The sequence below is a fragment of the Lolium perenne genome, chromosome 2 (assembly GCF_019359855.2).
Source record: "Lolium perenne isolate Kyuss_39 chromosome 2, Kyuss_2.0, whole genome shotgun sequence".
NCBI lineage: Eukaryota > Viridiplantae > Streptophyta > Magnoliopsida > Poales > Poaceae > Lolium > Lolium perenne.
In genome coordinates, this window is record NC_067245.2 from 72,296,320 (window position 1) to 72,314,745 (window position 18,426).

General features: G+C 43.3%; 1 protein-coding gene across 1 annotated transcript; it reads right to left on the reverse strand.

Annotated features, from left to right (window-relative positions):
* Positions 1–13,853: 13,853 nt before the first annotated feature.
* On the reverse strand, positions 13,854–16,931 carry LOC127332921 (hypothetical protein At1g04090-like). The gene is made up of 2 exons (XM_051359245.2): positions 16,616–16,931; positions 13,854–15,574 (listed from the first exon to the last, which is right to left on the reverse strand). The coding sequence occupies exons 1-2, from the start codon at positions 16,728–16,730 to the stop codon at positions 14,025–14,027; spliced, it is 1,665 nt and encodes a 554-aa protein (XP_051215205.1). The 5' UTR covers positions 16,731–16,931; the 3' UTR covers positions 13,854–14,024.
* Between the last annotated feature and the right edge of the window lie 1,495 nt (positions 16,932–18,426).

Here is an 18,426-nt window from a genome sequence, read left to right on the forward strand (position 1 = left end):
GGAAATTGATACTTAATATTACCTTCCTTCATATCAATAGTAGCACCAACAGTTCGAAGAAAAGGTCTTCCCAATATAATGGGACAAGATGCATTGCATTCAATATCCAAGACAACAAAATAAACGGGGACAAGGTTATTCTTAACCATAATATGAACATTATCAATCCTCCCCAAAGGTTTCTTTATAGCATTATCAGCGAGATTAACATCCAAATAATTTTTTTTCAATGGTGGCAAGTCAAGCATATCATAGATTTTCTTAGGCATAACAGAAATATTTGCACCAAGATCACATAAAGCATTACAATCAAAATCATTGACCCTCATCTTAATGATGGGCTCCCAACCATCTTCTAACTTCCTAGGAATAGAAGTTTCAAGTTTTAGTTTATCTTCTCTAGCTTTTATGAGAGCATTTGTAATATGTTTTGTAAAGGCCAAATTTATAGCACTAGCATTGGGACTTCTAGCAAGTTTTTCTAAGAACTTTATAATTTCAGAGATGTGACAATCATCAAAATATAAACCATTATGATCTACAGCAATGGGATCATTGTCCCCAATATTTTTAAAAATTTCAGCAGTTTTATCACAAACGATTTATTGATTTTAGCAGTTTCAGGCAATTTTGCACGCTTTGCACTAGGAGTAGAAACATTGCCAACACCAATTATTTTACCATTGATAGTAGGAGGTGTAGCAACATGTGAAGCATTATCATTACTAGTGGTGGTAATAGTCCAAACTTTAGCTACATTATTCTCTTTAGCAAGTTTTTCGTTTTCTTCTCTATCCCACCTAGCATGCAATTTCCGCCATCAATCTAATATTTTCATTAATTCGAACTTGTATGGCATTTGCTGTAGTTACAATTTTATTATCATTATCCTTATTAGGCATAACTTTCAATTTTAAAAGATCAACATCAGAGGCAAGTCTATCAACCTTAGAAGCAAGAATATCAATTTTACCAAGCTTTTCTTCAACAGATTTGTTAAAAGCAGTTTGTGTACTAATAAACTCTTTAAGCATGGCTTCAAGACCAGAGGGTGCATTCCTATTATTGTTGTAAGAATTCCCATAAGAATACCCATAACCATTACTATTATTAGAAGGATATGGACTATAGTTGTTACCAGAATTATTCCTATAAGCATTGTTGTTGAAATTATTACTTTTAATGAAGTTCACATCAACATGTTCTTCTTGGGCAACCAATGAAGCTAAAGAAACATTATTAGGATCAACATTAGATCTACCATTCACAAGCATATACATAATCACATCAATCTTATCACTCAAGGAGGAGGTTTCTTCAACAGAATTTACCTTCTTACCTTGTGGAGCCCTTTCAGTGTGCCATTCAGAGTAATTTATCGTCATATTATCAAGAAGCTTTGTTGCCGCCCCCGAAGTAATGGACATAAAGGTACCTCCAGCAGCTGAATCCAATAGGTTCCGCGAAGAAAAATTCAATCCTGCATAGAAGGTTTGGATGATCATCCAAGTAGTTAGTCCATGGGTAGGGCAATTCTTCACCAAAGATTTCATTCTCTCCCATGCTTGAGCAACATGTTCATTATCTAATTGCTTAAAATTCATTATGCTACTTCTCAAAGATATAATTTTAGCAGGAGGATAATATCTACCAATAAATGCATCCTTACATTTAGTCCATGAATCAATACTATTCTTAGGCAAAGATAGAAACCAATCTTTAGCTCTTCCTCTTACGGAGAAAGGAAACAATTTCAGTTTTATAATATCACCATCTACATCCTTATACTTTTGCATTTCACAAAGTTCAACAAAATTATTAAGATGGGCAGCAGCATCATCAGAACTAACACCAGAAAATTGCTCTCTCATGACAAGATTTATTAAAGCAGGTTTAATTTCAAAGAATTCTGCTGTAGTAGCAGGTGGAGCAATAGGTGTGCATAGGAAATCATTATTATTTGTGCTAGTGAAGTCACACAACTTAGTGTTTTCAGGAGTATTCATTTTAACAGTAGTAAATAAAGCAAACTAAATAAACTAAATGCAAGTAACTAATTTTTTGTGTGTTTTTAATATGGAGAACAAGACAGTAAATAAAGTAAAACTAGCAACTAATTTTTTTTGTGTTTTTGATATAAGAGCAAACAAAGCAGTAAATAAAATAAAGTAAAGCAAGACAAAAACAAAGTAAAGAGATTGGATGTGGGAGACTCCCCTTGGAGCGTGTCTTGATCTCCCCGGCAACGGCGCTAGAAAAAGAGCTTGATGCGTGCAGTTAACACACGTCCGTTGGGAACCCCAAGAGGAAGGTGTGATGCGTACAGTAGCAAGTTTTCCCTCAGTAAGAAACCAAAGTTTATCGAACCAGTAGGAGTCAAGGATCACGTGAAGGTCGTTGGTGACGGAGTGTAGTGCGGCGCAACACCAGGGATTCCGACGCCAACGTGGAACCTGCACAACACAATCAAAGTACTTTGCCCCAACGTAACAGTGAGGTTGTGAATCTCACCGGCTTGCTGAAAACAAAGGATTAACCATATAGTGTGGAAGATGATGGTTGTTTGCGAAGAACAGTAAAGAACAATTGCAGTAGATTGTATTTCAGATGTAAAGAATGGACCGGGGTCCACAGTTCACTAGTGGTGTCTCTCCCATAAGATAAATAGCATGTTGGGTGAACAAATTACAGTTGGGCAATTGACAAATAAAGAAGGCATAACAATGCACATACATATATCATGATGAGTACTATGAGATTTAATCAGGGCATTACGACAAAGTACATAGACCGCTATCCAGCATGCATCTATGCCTAAAAAGTCCACTTTCAGGTTATCATCCGAACCCCTTCCAGTATTAAGTTGCAAACAACAGACAATTGCATTAAGTATGGTGCGTAATGTAATCAACACAAATATCCTTAGACAAAGCATTGATGTTTTGTCCCTAGTGGCAACAACACATCCACAACCTTAGAACTTTCTATCACTGTCCCAGATTCAATGGAGGCATGAACCCACTATCGAGCATAAATACTCCCTCTTGGAGTTACAAGTATCAACTTGGCCAGAGCCTCTACTAGCAACGGAGAGCATGCAAGAACATAAACAACATATATATATATATATATATATATATATATATATATATATATATATATATATATGATAGATTGATAATCAACTTGACATAGTATTCAATATTCATCGGATCCCAACAAACACAACATGTAACATTACAAATAGATGATCTTGATCATGATAGGCAGCTCACAAGATCTAACATGATAGCATAATGAGGAGAAGACAACCATCTAGATACTTCAATGGACCCATAGTCCAGGGGTGAACTACTCACACATCAATCTGGAGGCGATCATGGCGATGAAGAGCCCTCCGGGAGATGATTCCCCTCTCCGGCAGGGTGCCGAAGGCGATCTCCTGAATCCCCCGAGATGGGATTGGCGGCGGCTGCGTCTCTGGAAGGTTTTCCGTATCGTGGCTCTCGGTTCTGGGGGTTTCGCGACGAAGGCTTTAAGTAGGTGGAAGGGTAGGGTCAGAGGGCTGACGAGGGGCCCACCCCATAGGGCGGCGCGGGCCCCCCTTAGGCCACGCGGCCCTATGGTGGCGGCGCCTCATGGCCCCATTTCGTATCCTCTCCGGTCTTCTGGAAGCTTCGTGAAAAAATAATACCTTGGGCGTTGATTTTGTCCAATTCTGAGAATATTTCCTTTGTAGGATTGCTGAAACCAAAAACAGCAGAAAACAACAACTGGCTCTTCGGCATCTCATCAATAGGTTAGTGCCGGAAAATGCATAATAATGACATAAAGTGTGTATAAAACATGTGAGTATCATCATAAAAGTAGCATGGAACATAAGAAATTATGGATACGTTTGAGACGTATCATTCATCTCTCTCTCCCATGGTGTGATCTTTATGAATATGTAGATGTTACTCTTGTCTATTATGCACTCTAGAGGTTACTTTAATATGAACTCCGGATGTTGTGGAGCTTGTTTACTCCGGCTTGAGGTGTGCTCTTGTAGCCCTACACAATGAATGGTGTTTGTTATCCAACAAGAGAGTGTTTGAGAGTAGCACTTATTTGTTCATCCATGTGATCATAGGCTTTGCAATCTAGATGTCATATGCTATTCAAGTGTTTTATTATGTGAACTTTGGAGTTACTGTGACCTCGGTGTAATGGTGACCGTGTGTGCGCCGTGTGTAACTCCCTTATGAATTGTGGTGTGTTAGTACCTCCTATGAATGCTCACGGTGATAGTGTGGGGTGTTTATTAGTACTTGGGAATACACCTTTGAGGTGTGCTTTTGCACACTTGCCCAATGAATTTGAGTTCTTTATTCAACAGGAGAGTAGTATGATGAAGTGCTTATATTTATATTCAATTATGATTGCAATGTTGAGAGTGTCCACTAGTGAAAGTAGATTCCCTAGGCCTTGTTTCTAAGCATTGAAACACCATTTCCATCAAGTTCTGCCACATGTTTGCTTGCTGCCATATTTATTTCAGATTGCAATTGCTACTTATAATCATCCATATTACTTGTATTTCACTATCTCTTCGCCGAACTAGTGCACCTATACATCTGACAAGTGTATTAGGTGTGTTGGGGACACAAGAGACTTCTTGTATCTTAATTGCAGGGTTGCTTGAGAGGAATATCTCTGACCTCCGCCTCCCTGAGTTCGATAAACCTTGGGTGATTCACTTAAGGGAAACTTGCTGCTGTTCTACAAACCTCTGCTCTTGGAGGCCCAACACTGTCTATAGGAATAGAAGCGTGCGTAGACATCATGGGGCATCCTCCCTAGGGTATCCTCTGCTTCAGGTACGTCGTACAGCGGGGCGGCCATTGGCGGGAGAGATGGCACTTGTTCCATTCCTAGCAAGAGCCTAACCACCGCGCCGACGACATCTGGAGGCAGGATGACAAGCTCCAAACGGAGCGAAGCGCTGCTGCTGTTCAGCGCCCACATACATGCCGAGTGGCGTTGCAAGGGTGCGACCCGCTGCCGCAAGAACTCGGCGGCCACCATCTCGCCCGTCAGCCCCATTGCCTCTAGGTCAGAGGTTCGCTCCTCCAGAGCCTCCATTCCGACGGAGGGGAAGGGGATGCTCTCCCAGTTACGTCCACGCGCCGGAAGAGCGGCGGTGACATCGTAGTGGGAGCTCCTCTCCCTCATGTCCACGAAGAGCCAGCCCCTCCAAAATTGCGGAAGCGACTGTGACTAGCTCATAGGAGCGAAAGCTCGGCCGGGAACAAGCATGAAAGAAAGACACCCCAAACTCTCCATCAGGTCAGTGAGGAGCAAGGAGTAGAAGGAGCGAAAGAGGGCAATGGATGGCAAGATGCCGACGAAGGCCTCACACCAGAAAGCAAAGATCGCCATGATGGTGATACTGTTGGGATGAAGGTGAAGCACCGAAACCTGATAGTGCTCCAAGAAGGATAAAAACGGCGGGACCAACCCGGCCGTGACGCAGTGAAGGATGAGGGGGTACGCTGTGGCCGGAAGATCGCGGAGACGCGTGTTGGCCCGCCACATCATGGTGGCACCTGATAACCCACAAGTATAGGGGACCGCGTGTAGCCTTTTCGATAAGTAAGAGTGTCGAACCCAATGAGGAGCTAAAGGTAGGATAAGTACTCTCTCAAGTTCTATCAACCACTGATACAACTCCACGCGCACTAAGCGTTTGCTTCATCTAGGAAATAAAACTACAGTGACAATACGGGTATGAGAGATAGCTTTGCAAGATAATAAATACATGAAAGTAACTGTTAGTGCTGCAGCAATAAAGTACACTAAGTAACCGTATACTAACAGTACCATGAGTGTTCAAAAGTGGTGGTAATTGTGGTGGCTTTGTCCAAGATTAATTAGTGAAGACATTTAGTTCATTGTCTTTGATGTAGTTTTCAATGTGGGAGAGGCTAAATATACAAGCGCTCCACTACTTGGGATTACAAGTACTATATGATTGGATTGTTAGCAAACATCCGTAAATACTAACAATGCATTAAGGTTTCCCCAACCATAGCCTTAAGTTTATGGTCCTCTTACTCCCGTACATGCAAGTAACTGGTTTGAGCCCTCAGGTTTCTGTCACTCCGGCAGGACTACCCCCTTCCTTTGCACATACTACTAATCCTATGGTGTTGATCCATGCGCGCACAAGTACAATGGACACCAAAGGACACTATCATATCAACATACAACTCTAATAAACCATAGACATTCAACAAAGCAATCAAAAGACAAATATACTACATAAACATGACATAGATCATAGGATAAATATTATAGCATCAAACACCATGTTTACATAAGACGGTACATAGGTTTATGAGAGGATGAACCACTTAATACAAGAAGGAGATGGTGATGGAGATGGCGGTGAAGACGTCGGAGAGGGCAGCGCGATGGCGCAGGGCGGCGGCGGCGGCGGCGGCGCGGGGAACTCCTTTCCCCGCCGCCGGCAAGGTTGGGAAGCGCCGCCCCTTAGCCTCTCTCCTTCATGGCTTCAAGGGAGCCCTCCCACATGGAGATGGGATCCATGGGGGAGGAAAAAACGTGGCTTTTGGTGGCTGAAATTCGTGGGTGGAGGTGTCCTCCACGAGTTAGATTTCCTCTCTTTATATAGCTTCTCGGATTTCCGTCACCCCTTTTAGGGTTCCACCAAAACGGGCCTACAGGCCGCATACGGATTCCGATTGGACCGAATTTTAAGTCTAGAACGTTCAGCAGAAAATTATCTACAACTTCCTCTTCAGGCCCAACTCCGTTGGAGGTGATCTTCGAGGGTCAAACAGACAATCTCCAAAAACAGTTCTGGGACAGATTTCAGCAAAGTTCCAATTCGACTCCAATAAGGTTTCCTCTTATATTCTTGATAATTCCTACACATCAAAGTGTAAAACAAGAATATTGTGCACTTTTGCAACTATTAATAGGTTAGTCCAAATAAATCATAAAATTAATATAAAAATAAGTGCAAAAGGCATAATATTAGCATGAAACAATCAAAAATTATAGATACGTTTTGGACGTATCAACATCCGCAAGCTTAATTCCTGCTCGTCCTCGAGCAGGTAAATGATAACAAAATAATTTTTGATTGTAAATGCTGTGATCAGGTCTTTAACAATTGCATGATGTACGGATAATAAAACTTAGCAATCATGTTATACCTAATGAAAAGTATCAACCAACTAAGAGTTCATAATATAAAATTTATAAACATCAACAAGATTGTAATGATCATAGTAAAGCATGGTAGAGCGGTATCTCGCTTGCCCTTAATTGTGGAGCAAAACATAAATGCCAAGTCACCTCTGAAGTTCAAGTGAAGACTAGAAGTAAGAATATCAAAGATAAAAGTATCAAAGTTATAACGTAGTTAACCGCATTCTGGGACAAGCACATTACACTAAAAATGACAGTTATGCTCTCAAAAAGGTGCTCAAAGAAAGAATGGTGACTCAACATAAAAGTAAAAGATAAGCCCTTCGCAGAGGGAAGCAGTGATTAACATGTGCTAGAGCTTTTGATTTTTAAAACAGAAGTAAAATTGTTTTGGGAAGTGTTTGTTGTTGTCAACGAATGGTAGTGGGCACTCTAACCCCCTTGTCAACCAGACTTTCAAGAGCGGCTCCCATGAAGGACGTTATTTCTACCCAAGGGTAGATCATCCCTCTTCTCTTTTGTTTACACATGCAGTTAAAAATTGGTATCATTGCTTGACTGATTGGATCAGGGCAAAAATGTGAAGAGAATTAAGCGGTTAAATTTGTAATTAATTGGGATTGGGCACCCCATTTGCCAGCTCTTTTTGCAAAATTATTGGATAAGCGGATGTATATGCCACTAGTCCATTGGTGAAAGTCTGTCAGTAGTAAATGACAAGGTTGAAAGATAAAACACCACATACGTCCTCATGAGCTATAAAACATTGACACAAATTGAGAAGTAATTTGAAGGTTTTAAAGGTAGCACATGAAAATTTACTTGGAATGGTTGAAAATGCCATGCATAGGAATTTATAGTGGACTCTTTGGAATAACTTGGTTTTAAGGGATTTTGAAGCACGAGCAGCATTCCCGCTCAGTGCAAGTGAAGGCTAGCAATAGACTAGGAAGCGACAATCAAGAGAGCAATAACCGTCATAATCATGCTTGCGACAAAATAAAATTAATTGAGGCATAAAAGAGATACAAGAACTCTGAGTCAAAATAAATCATCAAGGCTTAATTGACTTTTGTTTTTCAGTCATATGCATGCATGAGCATGTGCCAAGTCAATTTAAATGAATTATTCAGAGGAGGATACCACAATACCATACCATCTTATGAACAGGACAATACATGTTAACATCATAATATACACTATTAGCTAGTTGAGACTATCCATAAGAAAACATAACCACTAAACAATATCATTCACACATCTTTTTTTAAGTTTCATCAAATATACATTAACCAAGTAAACATTGAAAATAGAAGATAAATAAAATATGTGACGATCCACTTACTAATGTTACCGGTGTTTGATGCTAGGATAAATAGATAATAAGATACATCCGCTTCAAGTTTAGTCAAATTCATATGTTGCTCAAAAAACAAAGTTTGAAGGTTTGCAAACCAAGGGGTTATTGATGAAGAGGGATGCGGGGATATCCCCAAGCTTATGACTTTGGCCATTGTTCAATATTTCAGAGTTTGGTGTTCCTTCATTCTCTGTGAAAAACTTCAACACAAAAACTTTCCCATTCTTTTCTGCGGTTAGACATTAGTGCAATAGATAATATTTCCAAATTGCTGCTATTAAACCAAATCAAATTTTGTTTTTCCGTTACAGAAAGGTTGCTTAAATGGCCAAATTATAAATGAAAGGTAAGAACCCATAAAAATCAAATGAAAACGAAAAGAGACCACTCTTGCAACAAAAGTCAGAATCTGTCCAGAAAAACAGCAGCTGGAAAACGTAATTATTAGGTGCACTTAAACATGTCCGAAATTTTAGCCAATTTTTGTGCATGCATATAATTAGGTGATACATAATCGTTAATTTTTTCGTGATTTTTAGAACTACCAGTAAAACATGAAAAATCGCGCAATGAGCAGTAGATCCTGAAAACAAAAAATCACTTTTTACAAATGTATCAACTAAGCTAAATGGGTAAAATTTGGTACTTAATTTTTGATAACTAATAGATCAGAGGAGAAAGAAGACCTAAACATGCTAGCTACAGCAATGAAAACTCTAAAAGAAAACCAAAAGTAACAACCAAATAAAGAATCCAACAAAGAAGCAAAACAAAAGAAAATATTTATGTTGTTTTAAAATTATAAGTGAAAGCAAATAAGCAATAAATACCAAATAAGAAGCCTAAGAAAACTAAAGAAGGTAAAACCAAGACATATAAAAGAAATTATAATACACGTTAAGACGATTCATATCATGTGGATGGGTAATATAGAGTATGAACGAGATAACCTCATGTTTGTTGATGAATAGGGGATGACTCGGGCATCCCCAAGCTTAGATGATTGTATGTTCTTGAATATGTTCTTGGGATGCACCTACACATCCCCAAGCTTGAGCTCTTGCGTCTTCTTGTTCATCTCGTATCGCCATATCGATTGGATTTTATAAGCTACATCCACATAAAACTTCACAAAACTCATTAATAGGGTTAGTACTCATTAAATAAAATCCACTCATGTTCAAGCATTGACAAATTACATAATATTTATCTAACATTAGCCACTGTATATACCTAAGTTCTTATTATTTCCGTCATACGTCGAAAACTAAGGAAATCAAGAGACCCTAAGTACAATATTGAATAAACACAATAGAAATCTGTCAAGACTGAACAGTCTGTAAAGGTGACACTTAACGAGATAGTTACGTAGCTCAAATGAATAAACTCAAAACTAATGAAAGACAGGTAATAATCTCAGGTTTATGCACAAAAACATTCAAGTCAAAATACTATTCTGAGATTTATCACGATTTTATTTACAGAGAAGCACAAAATCTGTCTAAACAGAACAGTCAGTAAAGATCGAACTATTAGACCTATCTACGTAGCTCAAATCAGAAAAGTCAAAACTAATGAAAGTTGCGTACATATCTGAGGATCACGCTTGAATTTTTTCAGAATGTTTCAGTTTTTCTGGAATCTATACAGCTCAAAACGGTGGACAGCAAAAATCTGTCCCTGCGCAGAAATCCAAATCTAGCATCAACTTTCTATTAGAGACTACAATTAGCATTTTATTTTTATGTACAGAGGTATATACACAATATTTACATGTTTTTGGATGAGAAGCTTCCATGGAAAGATTTGCTTTGATTTCATAGGCATGAACACAAGTGTTCAAGGTCGACCCCCACTTAATCATTGCTCATCTTTCCAATCACTCTCTTTTTGAAAACATTTAGATAACAATTACAACTAATTTTGTTTTGTAATTCGCATTATCTACCCATACTAAGATAGAGAACAACTTAAATCTGAAAATAAAAATTACTTAGAGACAAATCAAACAAGTGCACACAAGAATATTCACCTACGCTATGGCTCCCCGGCAACGGCGCCAGAAAAGGTCTTGATAACCCACAAGTATAGGGGATCGCGTGTAGCCTTTTCGATAAGTAAGAGTGTCGAACCCAACGAGGAGCTAAAGGTAGGATAAGTACTCTCTCAAGTTCTATCAACCACTGATACAACTCTACGCGCACTAAGCGTTTGCTTCATCTAGGAAATAAAACTACAGTGACAATACGGGTATGAGAGATAGCTTTGCAAGATAATAAATACATGAAAGTAAATGTTAGTGCTGCAGCAATAAAGTACACTAAGTAACCATATACTAACTGTGGTGGCTTTGTCCAAGTTTAATTAGTGAAGACATTTAGTTCATTGTCTTTGATGTAGTTTTCAATGTGGGAGAGGCTAAATATACAAGCGCTCCACTACTTGGGATTATAAGTACTATATGATTGGATTGTTAGCAAACATCCGTAAATACTAACAATGCATTAAGGTTTCCCCAACCATAGCCTTAAGTTTATGGTCCTCTTACTCCCATACATGCAACTAACCGGTTTGAGCCCTCAGGTTTCTGTCACTCCGGCAGGACTACCCCCTTCCTTTGCACATACTACTAACCCTATGATGTTGATCCATGCGCGCACAAGTATAATGGATACCAAAGGACAATACCATATCAACATACAACTCTAATGAACCATTGACATTCAACAAAGCAATCAAAAGACAAATATACTACATAAACATGACATAGATCATAGGATAAATATTATAGCATCAAACACCATGTTTACATAAGACGGTACAGAGGTTTATGAGAGGATGAACCACTGAATACAAGGAGGAGATGGTGATGGAGATGGCGGTGAAGACGTCGGAGAGGGCAGCGCGATGGCGCGGGGCGGCGGCAGCGCCGGCGGCGCGGGGAACTCCTTTCCCCGCCGCCGGCAAGGTTGGGAAGCGCCGCCCCTTAGCCTCTCTCCTTCATGGCTTCAAGGGAGCCCTCCCCCATGGAGATGGGATCCATGGGGGAGGCAAAAACGTGGCTTTTGGTGGCTGAAATTCGTGGGTGGAGGTGTCCTCCACGAGTTAGGTTTCCTCCCTTTATATAGCTTCTCGTATTTCCGTCACCCCCTTTTAGGGTTCCACCGAAATGTGTCTACATGCCGCATACGGACTCCGATTGGACCGAATTTTAAATCTAGAACGTTCAGCAGAAAATTATATACAACTTCCTCTTCAGGCCCAACTCCGTTGGAGGTCATCTTCGAGGGTCAAACAGACAATCTCCGAAAACAGTTCTGGGACAGATTTCAGCAAAGTTCCAATTTGACTCCAACAAGGTTTCCTCTTATATTCTTGATAATTCCTACACATCAAAGTGTAAAACAAGAACATTGTGCACTTTTGCAACTATTAATAGGTTAGTCCAAATAAATCATAAACTTAATATACAAATAAGTGCCAAAGGCATAATATTAGCATGAAACAATCAAAAATTATTGATATGTTTTGGACGTATCAGCACCTCACTCATTGGTCTCAGAAGCGCCGATGTGTCGAGCTTTCCGCGGGCTCTTGGCGTCGTCAATCCACGACGCCGCCAGAGCAAGTCGTGGGGCTGGTGGCGGCGGAGCACTAACCGGCGCAGAAGAAGATCCCTCGGTCGCCATCGATGTGGTGGTGCGAAAGCTACGGTGGACGGAGGGAAGGCGATTGGAACGCTGGAACGGAAGATGTCTGGGAAACTGAGCAAGCGGGGGCGAGTTGGCTGGCGGCAAGGAACAACCCCCTATTTATGGGAGGCTTCCTCAAGAAGGGGCCACTCCCCACGATGGCCACTTCCTGGTCCGACGGTCCAGTGACGCACTTCCGCCATCGGCAACCGCTTGAGTCGTGGGTTGACTCGGGTCGCATATCGGGCCCAGCCACGATAGGGCCCCTGCCCCTTCGCCTCCTGACGGACACGTGCAGGGTGCCCGAGGGCTACTGTGGGATCCCTGGCAACCAGGGTGCCATGGACCTGCGGTCGCTGGGCCCTTAGAGTCCGCAATAAAATAATCACTCGAGGAGGTTACGCACGAGCGAGGCTCCGCGAGGCTTAAAACCTTCTAGGAGACATCAGGCTGGAGCGGAAGATAAGCTCGGGAAGGAACTCCCTTGCAGAGGTTCTCGAGACATCAACCTCTCCAAGCCGGAGAGACCCTTTGGAGGCGATAAGATCAACCAAGGAGCTTTGGATTCCCCTTTGCAAGGCCTGCAGCAAGGACAGGTGGAGTGGGCTGCAAAGCTACAATACAAGCTAGGTTGGCATCGCAAATGTCATGGCTAAGCACAAAAGCTTCGTCCCGAGGAGGTAAGATTCCATTGCCTCTTTGGTGATTAAAGCGGGATCGACGAGGACCAATGCGTCAAGACCTTATCCTTGCCCCTTTAGTGCAAGGCCGGGTGGACGGCACAAGCTGCTAGCGAAGGCGTCATCGACGACCTCAGCATCTGCCATGGACCGACACTTTAAACGAACATGTACTATGTCCATCATGTAAAGGGCGGGGGAGTTTCCTACCCTCGGTTTGGAGATGTTGCAACCCTTCCCCCTCAAAATATTTTGGGACCATAGGACCAGCTCCTCTATAAAAGGACCCAGCCTTGCTAGCGTAGAAGGGGATGATCCAGAGCGATCACAAACCCTAGACATTTGTACGGTCATCTTCTCCATTGTGACCTGCAATACATTCATCAAAGCAGGACGTAGGGGTTTTATCTCTCCGAGGGCCATGACCTGGGTAACTGTCGTGTCTCTCTCTACAGTGCCTGCCTCGGTAAGGCGACGACGTGATCTTGAGTCCCCTGTGTTTGAACCTTTCGGGTTCGGTAATACCCGTGTTCCTTCGCGGACACGAATCTCCGGCAGCGTGGGTTCGGTGTAGGCCGCATAATCTTTTTTTCTTTTGTTTTTAAAACTGCGTGAGCAGGGTCACTTGAGACCTCTTGGCTCTGATACAGTAAAAGTTTGCTGCACTAGTCAATTAAAACAAAAGTCTAAACTGATGACTAGGCCGAGCCGGTGATGCCATCCATTCCTCCCCGCCAAGCAAGGTCATGGAGACACACCTCATCCTCAACTTCATCGCCCGCCGGATTGCCTTTGTTGAAAGAAACTCACGTAATCATCTGCCAAAAATAAATAGTGTTTCTTCCTATTTAAGTTAATGGTCAAAAATTTAAGGAAAAATGTTGATTAAATTTGTTTAGGCTCATTGCACATTGAAATCAACACACACAGACCCTAACAAATATACAAACATACCGTCACATCAATATACATAGTATCTCTAATCCAATAGTCGATCAACATATATCACATGGTTAGCGAATGGAGCTTCGCACTGAGAATTGACACGGCGCACGAATGTACATGCATCATCGATTAGGTTTTAGGATCCCTCTCATCATTTCTCCAGCTTCCCTTCATCTTTGGCCCTGTCGGCCCTTCTCCGACGAGCAGCTCCTTCACCAGCTGGCCAAGCCGCTCCCTCATCTTGCGCGGCAGGATCCTCGCCGCACGGTTGATCTCGCGCCCGATGTCATACTCCTCCTTCGGCCCCCATCCCCTCTCGAATCCAAGCCACGCCGGTTTGACCACCTTTCCTGCGCCGAGGTACTCCGCTGATACCACCTCGCACCGCTCACCGCCGGTGTCCATCATGCTCCCCTTGGCGCAGTCGTTCCGTATCCCGATCCCCAGCTTCGAGTCGCCCTGCAGCACCAGCCCCTCCTTGGGGTAGAACGCGTGCCCGCTCCGCGACGCATACACCACCGGCCTGTTGCCGAGGTACTCGAGCTGCGATGCCTCCATCCAGGTGCCCGTGCTGTGCTGCGATAAGTACACCCGGAGCAGGTCGCCAGAGAAGTTGCTCACGCGCAGCGTCACGTGCTCCCAGTCGCCGACGTGCTCGCCGATCATACCGAGCGGGATTGTGAGGGGGCCAACCTTGGCCCGAGCTGGCCCATTAAATGGGTAGAAGAACCACAAGGCAAGGTCCGTCGCCGTCCCTCCCAGCATCGGCTTCGCCTGCACGTAGGCTTTCGCGCCGGCGAGGTCGCCCTTCTTGACCCTCTTCCTCTGGCCTTTATCCACCGGCAGATCGAGCCAGTACGCGCCGTCGTTGCCGCCGCCCTGCGGGAGGTTCGACCCGTCGGCGACCACGGGCGTCGGTGCAGTCTGGCTGCCGTTCTGGTACAGCAGAGCGCCGTTCTCGAAGTACCACGGCACCGACGAAGGCATGTACGGGTCGTTGGGGTGCAGGTACACCTGCGGCGAGTAGGCCACCAGAAGGGCATGCAGCTGAGCCAGGTCGGGCATGCATGACGTGTAAGCCCCGCTGTTGTTCTTGAGACACGCCAAGGTCGTCGTCGCCGCGGTGCTGCTGATCTGTACGTGGACTCCGAACGTGCCGGCGTGCACGCCCCGGGCATCGATGCCACGAACCGCCGGCCTTAGGGCAGTTGCGCTGAACCCGTCCTTGTCGCTGCTCCACACCGACTCCTCGTCCTCGCACGCGTCGGTGAAGTCGGCACGGACGCACACGACCTCGTCGAGCGGCGGCTTATCCTTGGTCGTCGTGACCGCTATGCCCACCGCCTTGTAGCCGTCCGGGGCCATGGGGAGCCAGAAGAAGCCGGCACCACCATCCTGACCGCTGGACCAGACGAGAGTGTAGTCCAACGGCGAGACTAGGAGTGCTCCGGTGCCGGACGCGTCCCGGACGACGAGGACGTGGCCAAAGAGCGGCCGATTGTTGGGCTGCGCGTAGTGACCGAGAGCGCGGAATCCGGCCGGTACCGGCGACGGCTGGAAGAACGTTGCGCCGAGGCCGTCTTGGCCACCCTGCGCCGTGGACCAGACCTTGGCGAACATGGTGACTTGACGTGCCTCCAGGCCTCCGAGATCTACCACGCCCTTTGCAAACCCTCCATCTGAAACCGGAAAAGGAATACACAAGTGGTCAACCAAAAATGTTTTCAGTGATCGTCAGTGCAATGGTGCGCAAGAACTCAACATGCAGGCTGATTATTGGGCCACTTTACATTAATATGTAAGTGTAAGAATTATTGAATTTGCGATAGTTATAGGGATTTGCTAGTCCTCAGCTAGCCGAGAACTAACTTAGATTTGACGACATCATTTAATTTGTATCGTGATTCGTGTTAGCCATGAGTTGCAACATGAGTTGCAACTTAGATTTGATGACATCATCTAACTGAGAACGAAGTTAGTTCTCAGTCGACCGAGAAATAGTCGCACCCATATTTATAAATAGAAACATCTAAGCAACCTGATGAGATGATTTGCATATGTTTGTCATCGGACGGAGATGGATTTGGATTTCGTTTTTGAGAATTTACTAGGCGTGACTGAGATGGGTAAAATTCAGTCAGAATTTTATGCTCAAATCTCGGACGGAAAGAGGGAAATAAAATTTAAATATTTCAACAAAATCTGACCAAGATTGGATGTAAAATTGAATTTGCGGATAACTTTTTACCAAATTTAATAGTTTTCAAAACAATTAGAAAAAATCAGCAAAGATTCAGAAGATTTCGTCTTGGAAATCATCTTACCGGTGCAAACCGAAATGGGCAAAACTCGGCTGAAATTCGATCTTTCGGATGAAATCAAAATCCCTCTGAGCACTCCAAATGTAAGTCGCATCCAAAAACAGAAACAACGCACATACCCTACTCTGAATGAAGACAAAACATAGCGTCCAAACTCCAAAGCATCGTGATTTGATGGACCAAATTGGTACTAAACGCGTAATGGAATTTCTTCTTATCTTGTTATTAGGAGTGTTGTGACGTTGACAATACAGAGCAATTGTAAGATGGAAACACATGAATATACTCTAGCTCAGTAATACAACGTACTCCCACCTCGACATACCTAAAAGCCGCCTTAAATATTTCATCACAGGAAGAACAAAAAGACATGGCAAGAACATGCAAGCAGGCACGTACCTGACGACGGCCACGACTGCATCGGAGCCGGAAGAGCAAAGGACCTTTCCACTGGCAGCGCCGCCAGGCTCCTAGTCCTAGGCACACAACCCAAGCACGACTTGCTCCTTCGCATTGCCGGCCAGCGGCGAGGGCGATCGGAGAAGAGAAGACAGAGATCAACCGGGGGCGCGCGAGCCTTGCTTGCTGCAGACGTGCACGGTTCGTCTCTCCCAAGCTAGCTCGAGTCACTTGCACGCGTGCAGCTGGAGGTAAGGGGCAATGCAAATATGATGGTGTTCTGCCTAGCTAATAACCTGTCACTTATTATATAGCCCATGACTTCACTTCTTATAGCCGAGGCTTGAGCTTAGCTTTGCAGGCGAGTATGGCTTGGCTTTACGGCTCTTCATCCATCTCCCGGAACACAAGTCTCTGATCTGATCCAATCAACAATCGCCCATCTGTATCACGACATCATTGTCATTTTCCAGGGAAGCACACGCACCAAGTGTGTTGTTTGGCGTTTCGTGCCCGTTTGGACTAGCGCCGGGCGTGTTAGTTGGAGGCCAGCGCAGCGTAGAATGAATCGTTGGAGAAATTTTAAAGAACGTGCGCCAAAACGCGACCATCAGCCGCTTGCTACGATACGCGGTCGGAGCAGTCGAGGACGAAGCAAGCATCTCCAATCGATAATGTTTATATAGGCTTATTGTGCGTCTAAAGCCAGATTATTGCAACTTGTTGCACGGAGTAGTTAGGATGGCTACATGGGAACGGACCTTTGTCCGAGGATCGTTTGCAATCAAGGTTGTTAGTCGTTTTTTTTGTCATCGGTATCATATCGTAGTATTACGAATTCACGATATTTGAGATTTTTATTTTTAACTAAAATACATCTTTACATTAAAATATACCTCGGATGCATTTAAATTTAATTGTTGTTTAAAATTCTGAACATATTCTTTATCATGTAAATGGTATATTTGTATATTGAATATAGACCAACAAAAAAAGGTTGGGGACCAATATAGTTCGTAACGAGTACATATAAATGGTTGATTGACTGGTTTCTTTGGCTACAATCTCATCTTTTATACCCACCTTGCCCTAACTAATGGAAGCTCTGCTACTTAAATATTTACTTTATCTTGCAATTGTAAGCCAACTTTCACTCTTTATCTTGCGACGGCTTTTGCGACCTTATTACTTTGCATAAATATGAAATTGTATGTTATTGACTCTGTATCCAAATACTAATGATACCACGATAGGTGTCACGATACGAGTATTAGATTAAGATACCATCACAAATTCACAATAAATATCGATTGAGAACGGTAATTATAAGATGCTATGATAGTATCGGGTTGCTAACCACCATGTTTGGAATAACAAATACATTCCACGTTGGTTTGTTTAATTCACATTCACACACCAATCAGGGGTAGCTGACCAAACTAGCTGGGAGATTCCAGTGATGATTTGTTGCATAGTTTTGCAAGTTGGATCAGCGAGAAGGTCTCATGCGCGCGCGAGTGTTTTGGAGGACCCGGCTTAATTTGTCGTCCGACGGGAATGTGCAGGTGCGCGTTCAGATTGATTGGGTAACAGCAGCAGCTAGCCTGCAGTTTTGCATTGTTTTTATTGCCAGTCTGAATAGTATTATACTTCGTACAGGTTGGAACAAACGAACATGTCGTGAGAATATGCGGTTAGAACATCCGTTGTCGTGAGCAAATCTTCCATGGCGACAGTGCAATCACATCAGCTTTCATTAATTTCCTAGGATTGCTCTTCCTGTCAGGGCTGATGAAATTAATAAAGCGACC

What these genes read in the sequence shown, in the direction of transcription:
- LOC127332921 (XM_051359245.2), bottom strand. Translation starts at nt 16,730, where the DNA reads ATGCGAAGGAGCAAGTCGTGCTTGGGTTGTGTGCCTAGGACTAGGAGC. An exon ending in GCAGTCGTGGCCGTCGTCAG is followed by an intron (nt 15,575 to 16,615) that starts GTACGTGCCTGC and finishes TTCCGGTTTCAG; the next exon opens with ATGGAGGGTTTGCAAAGGGC.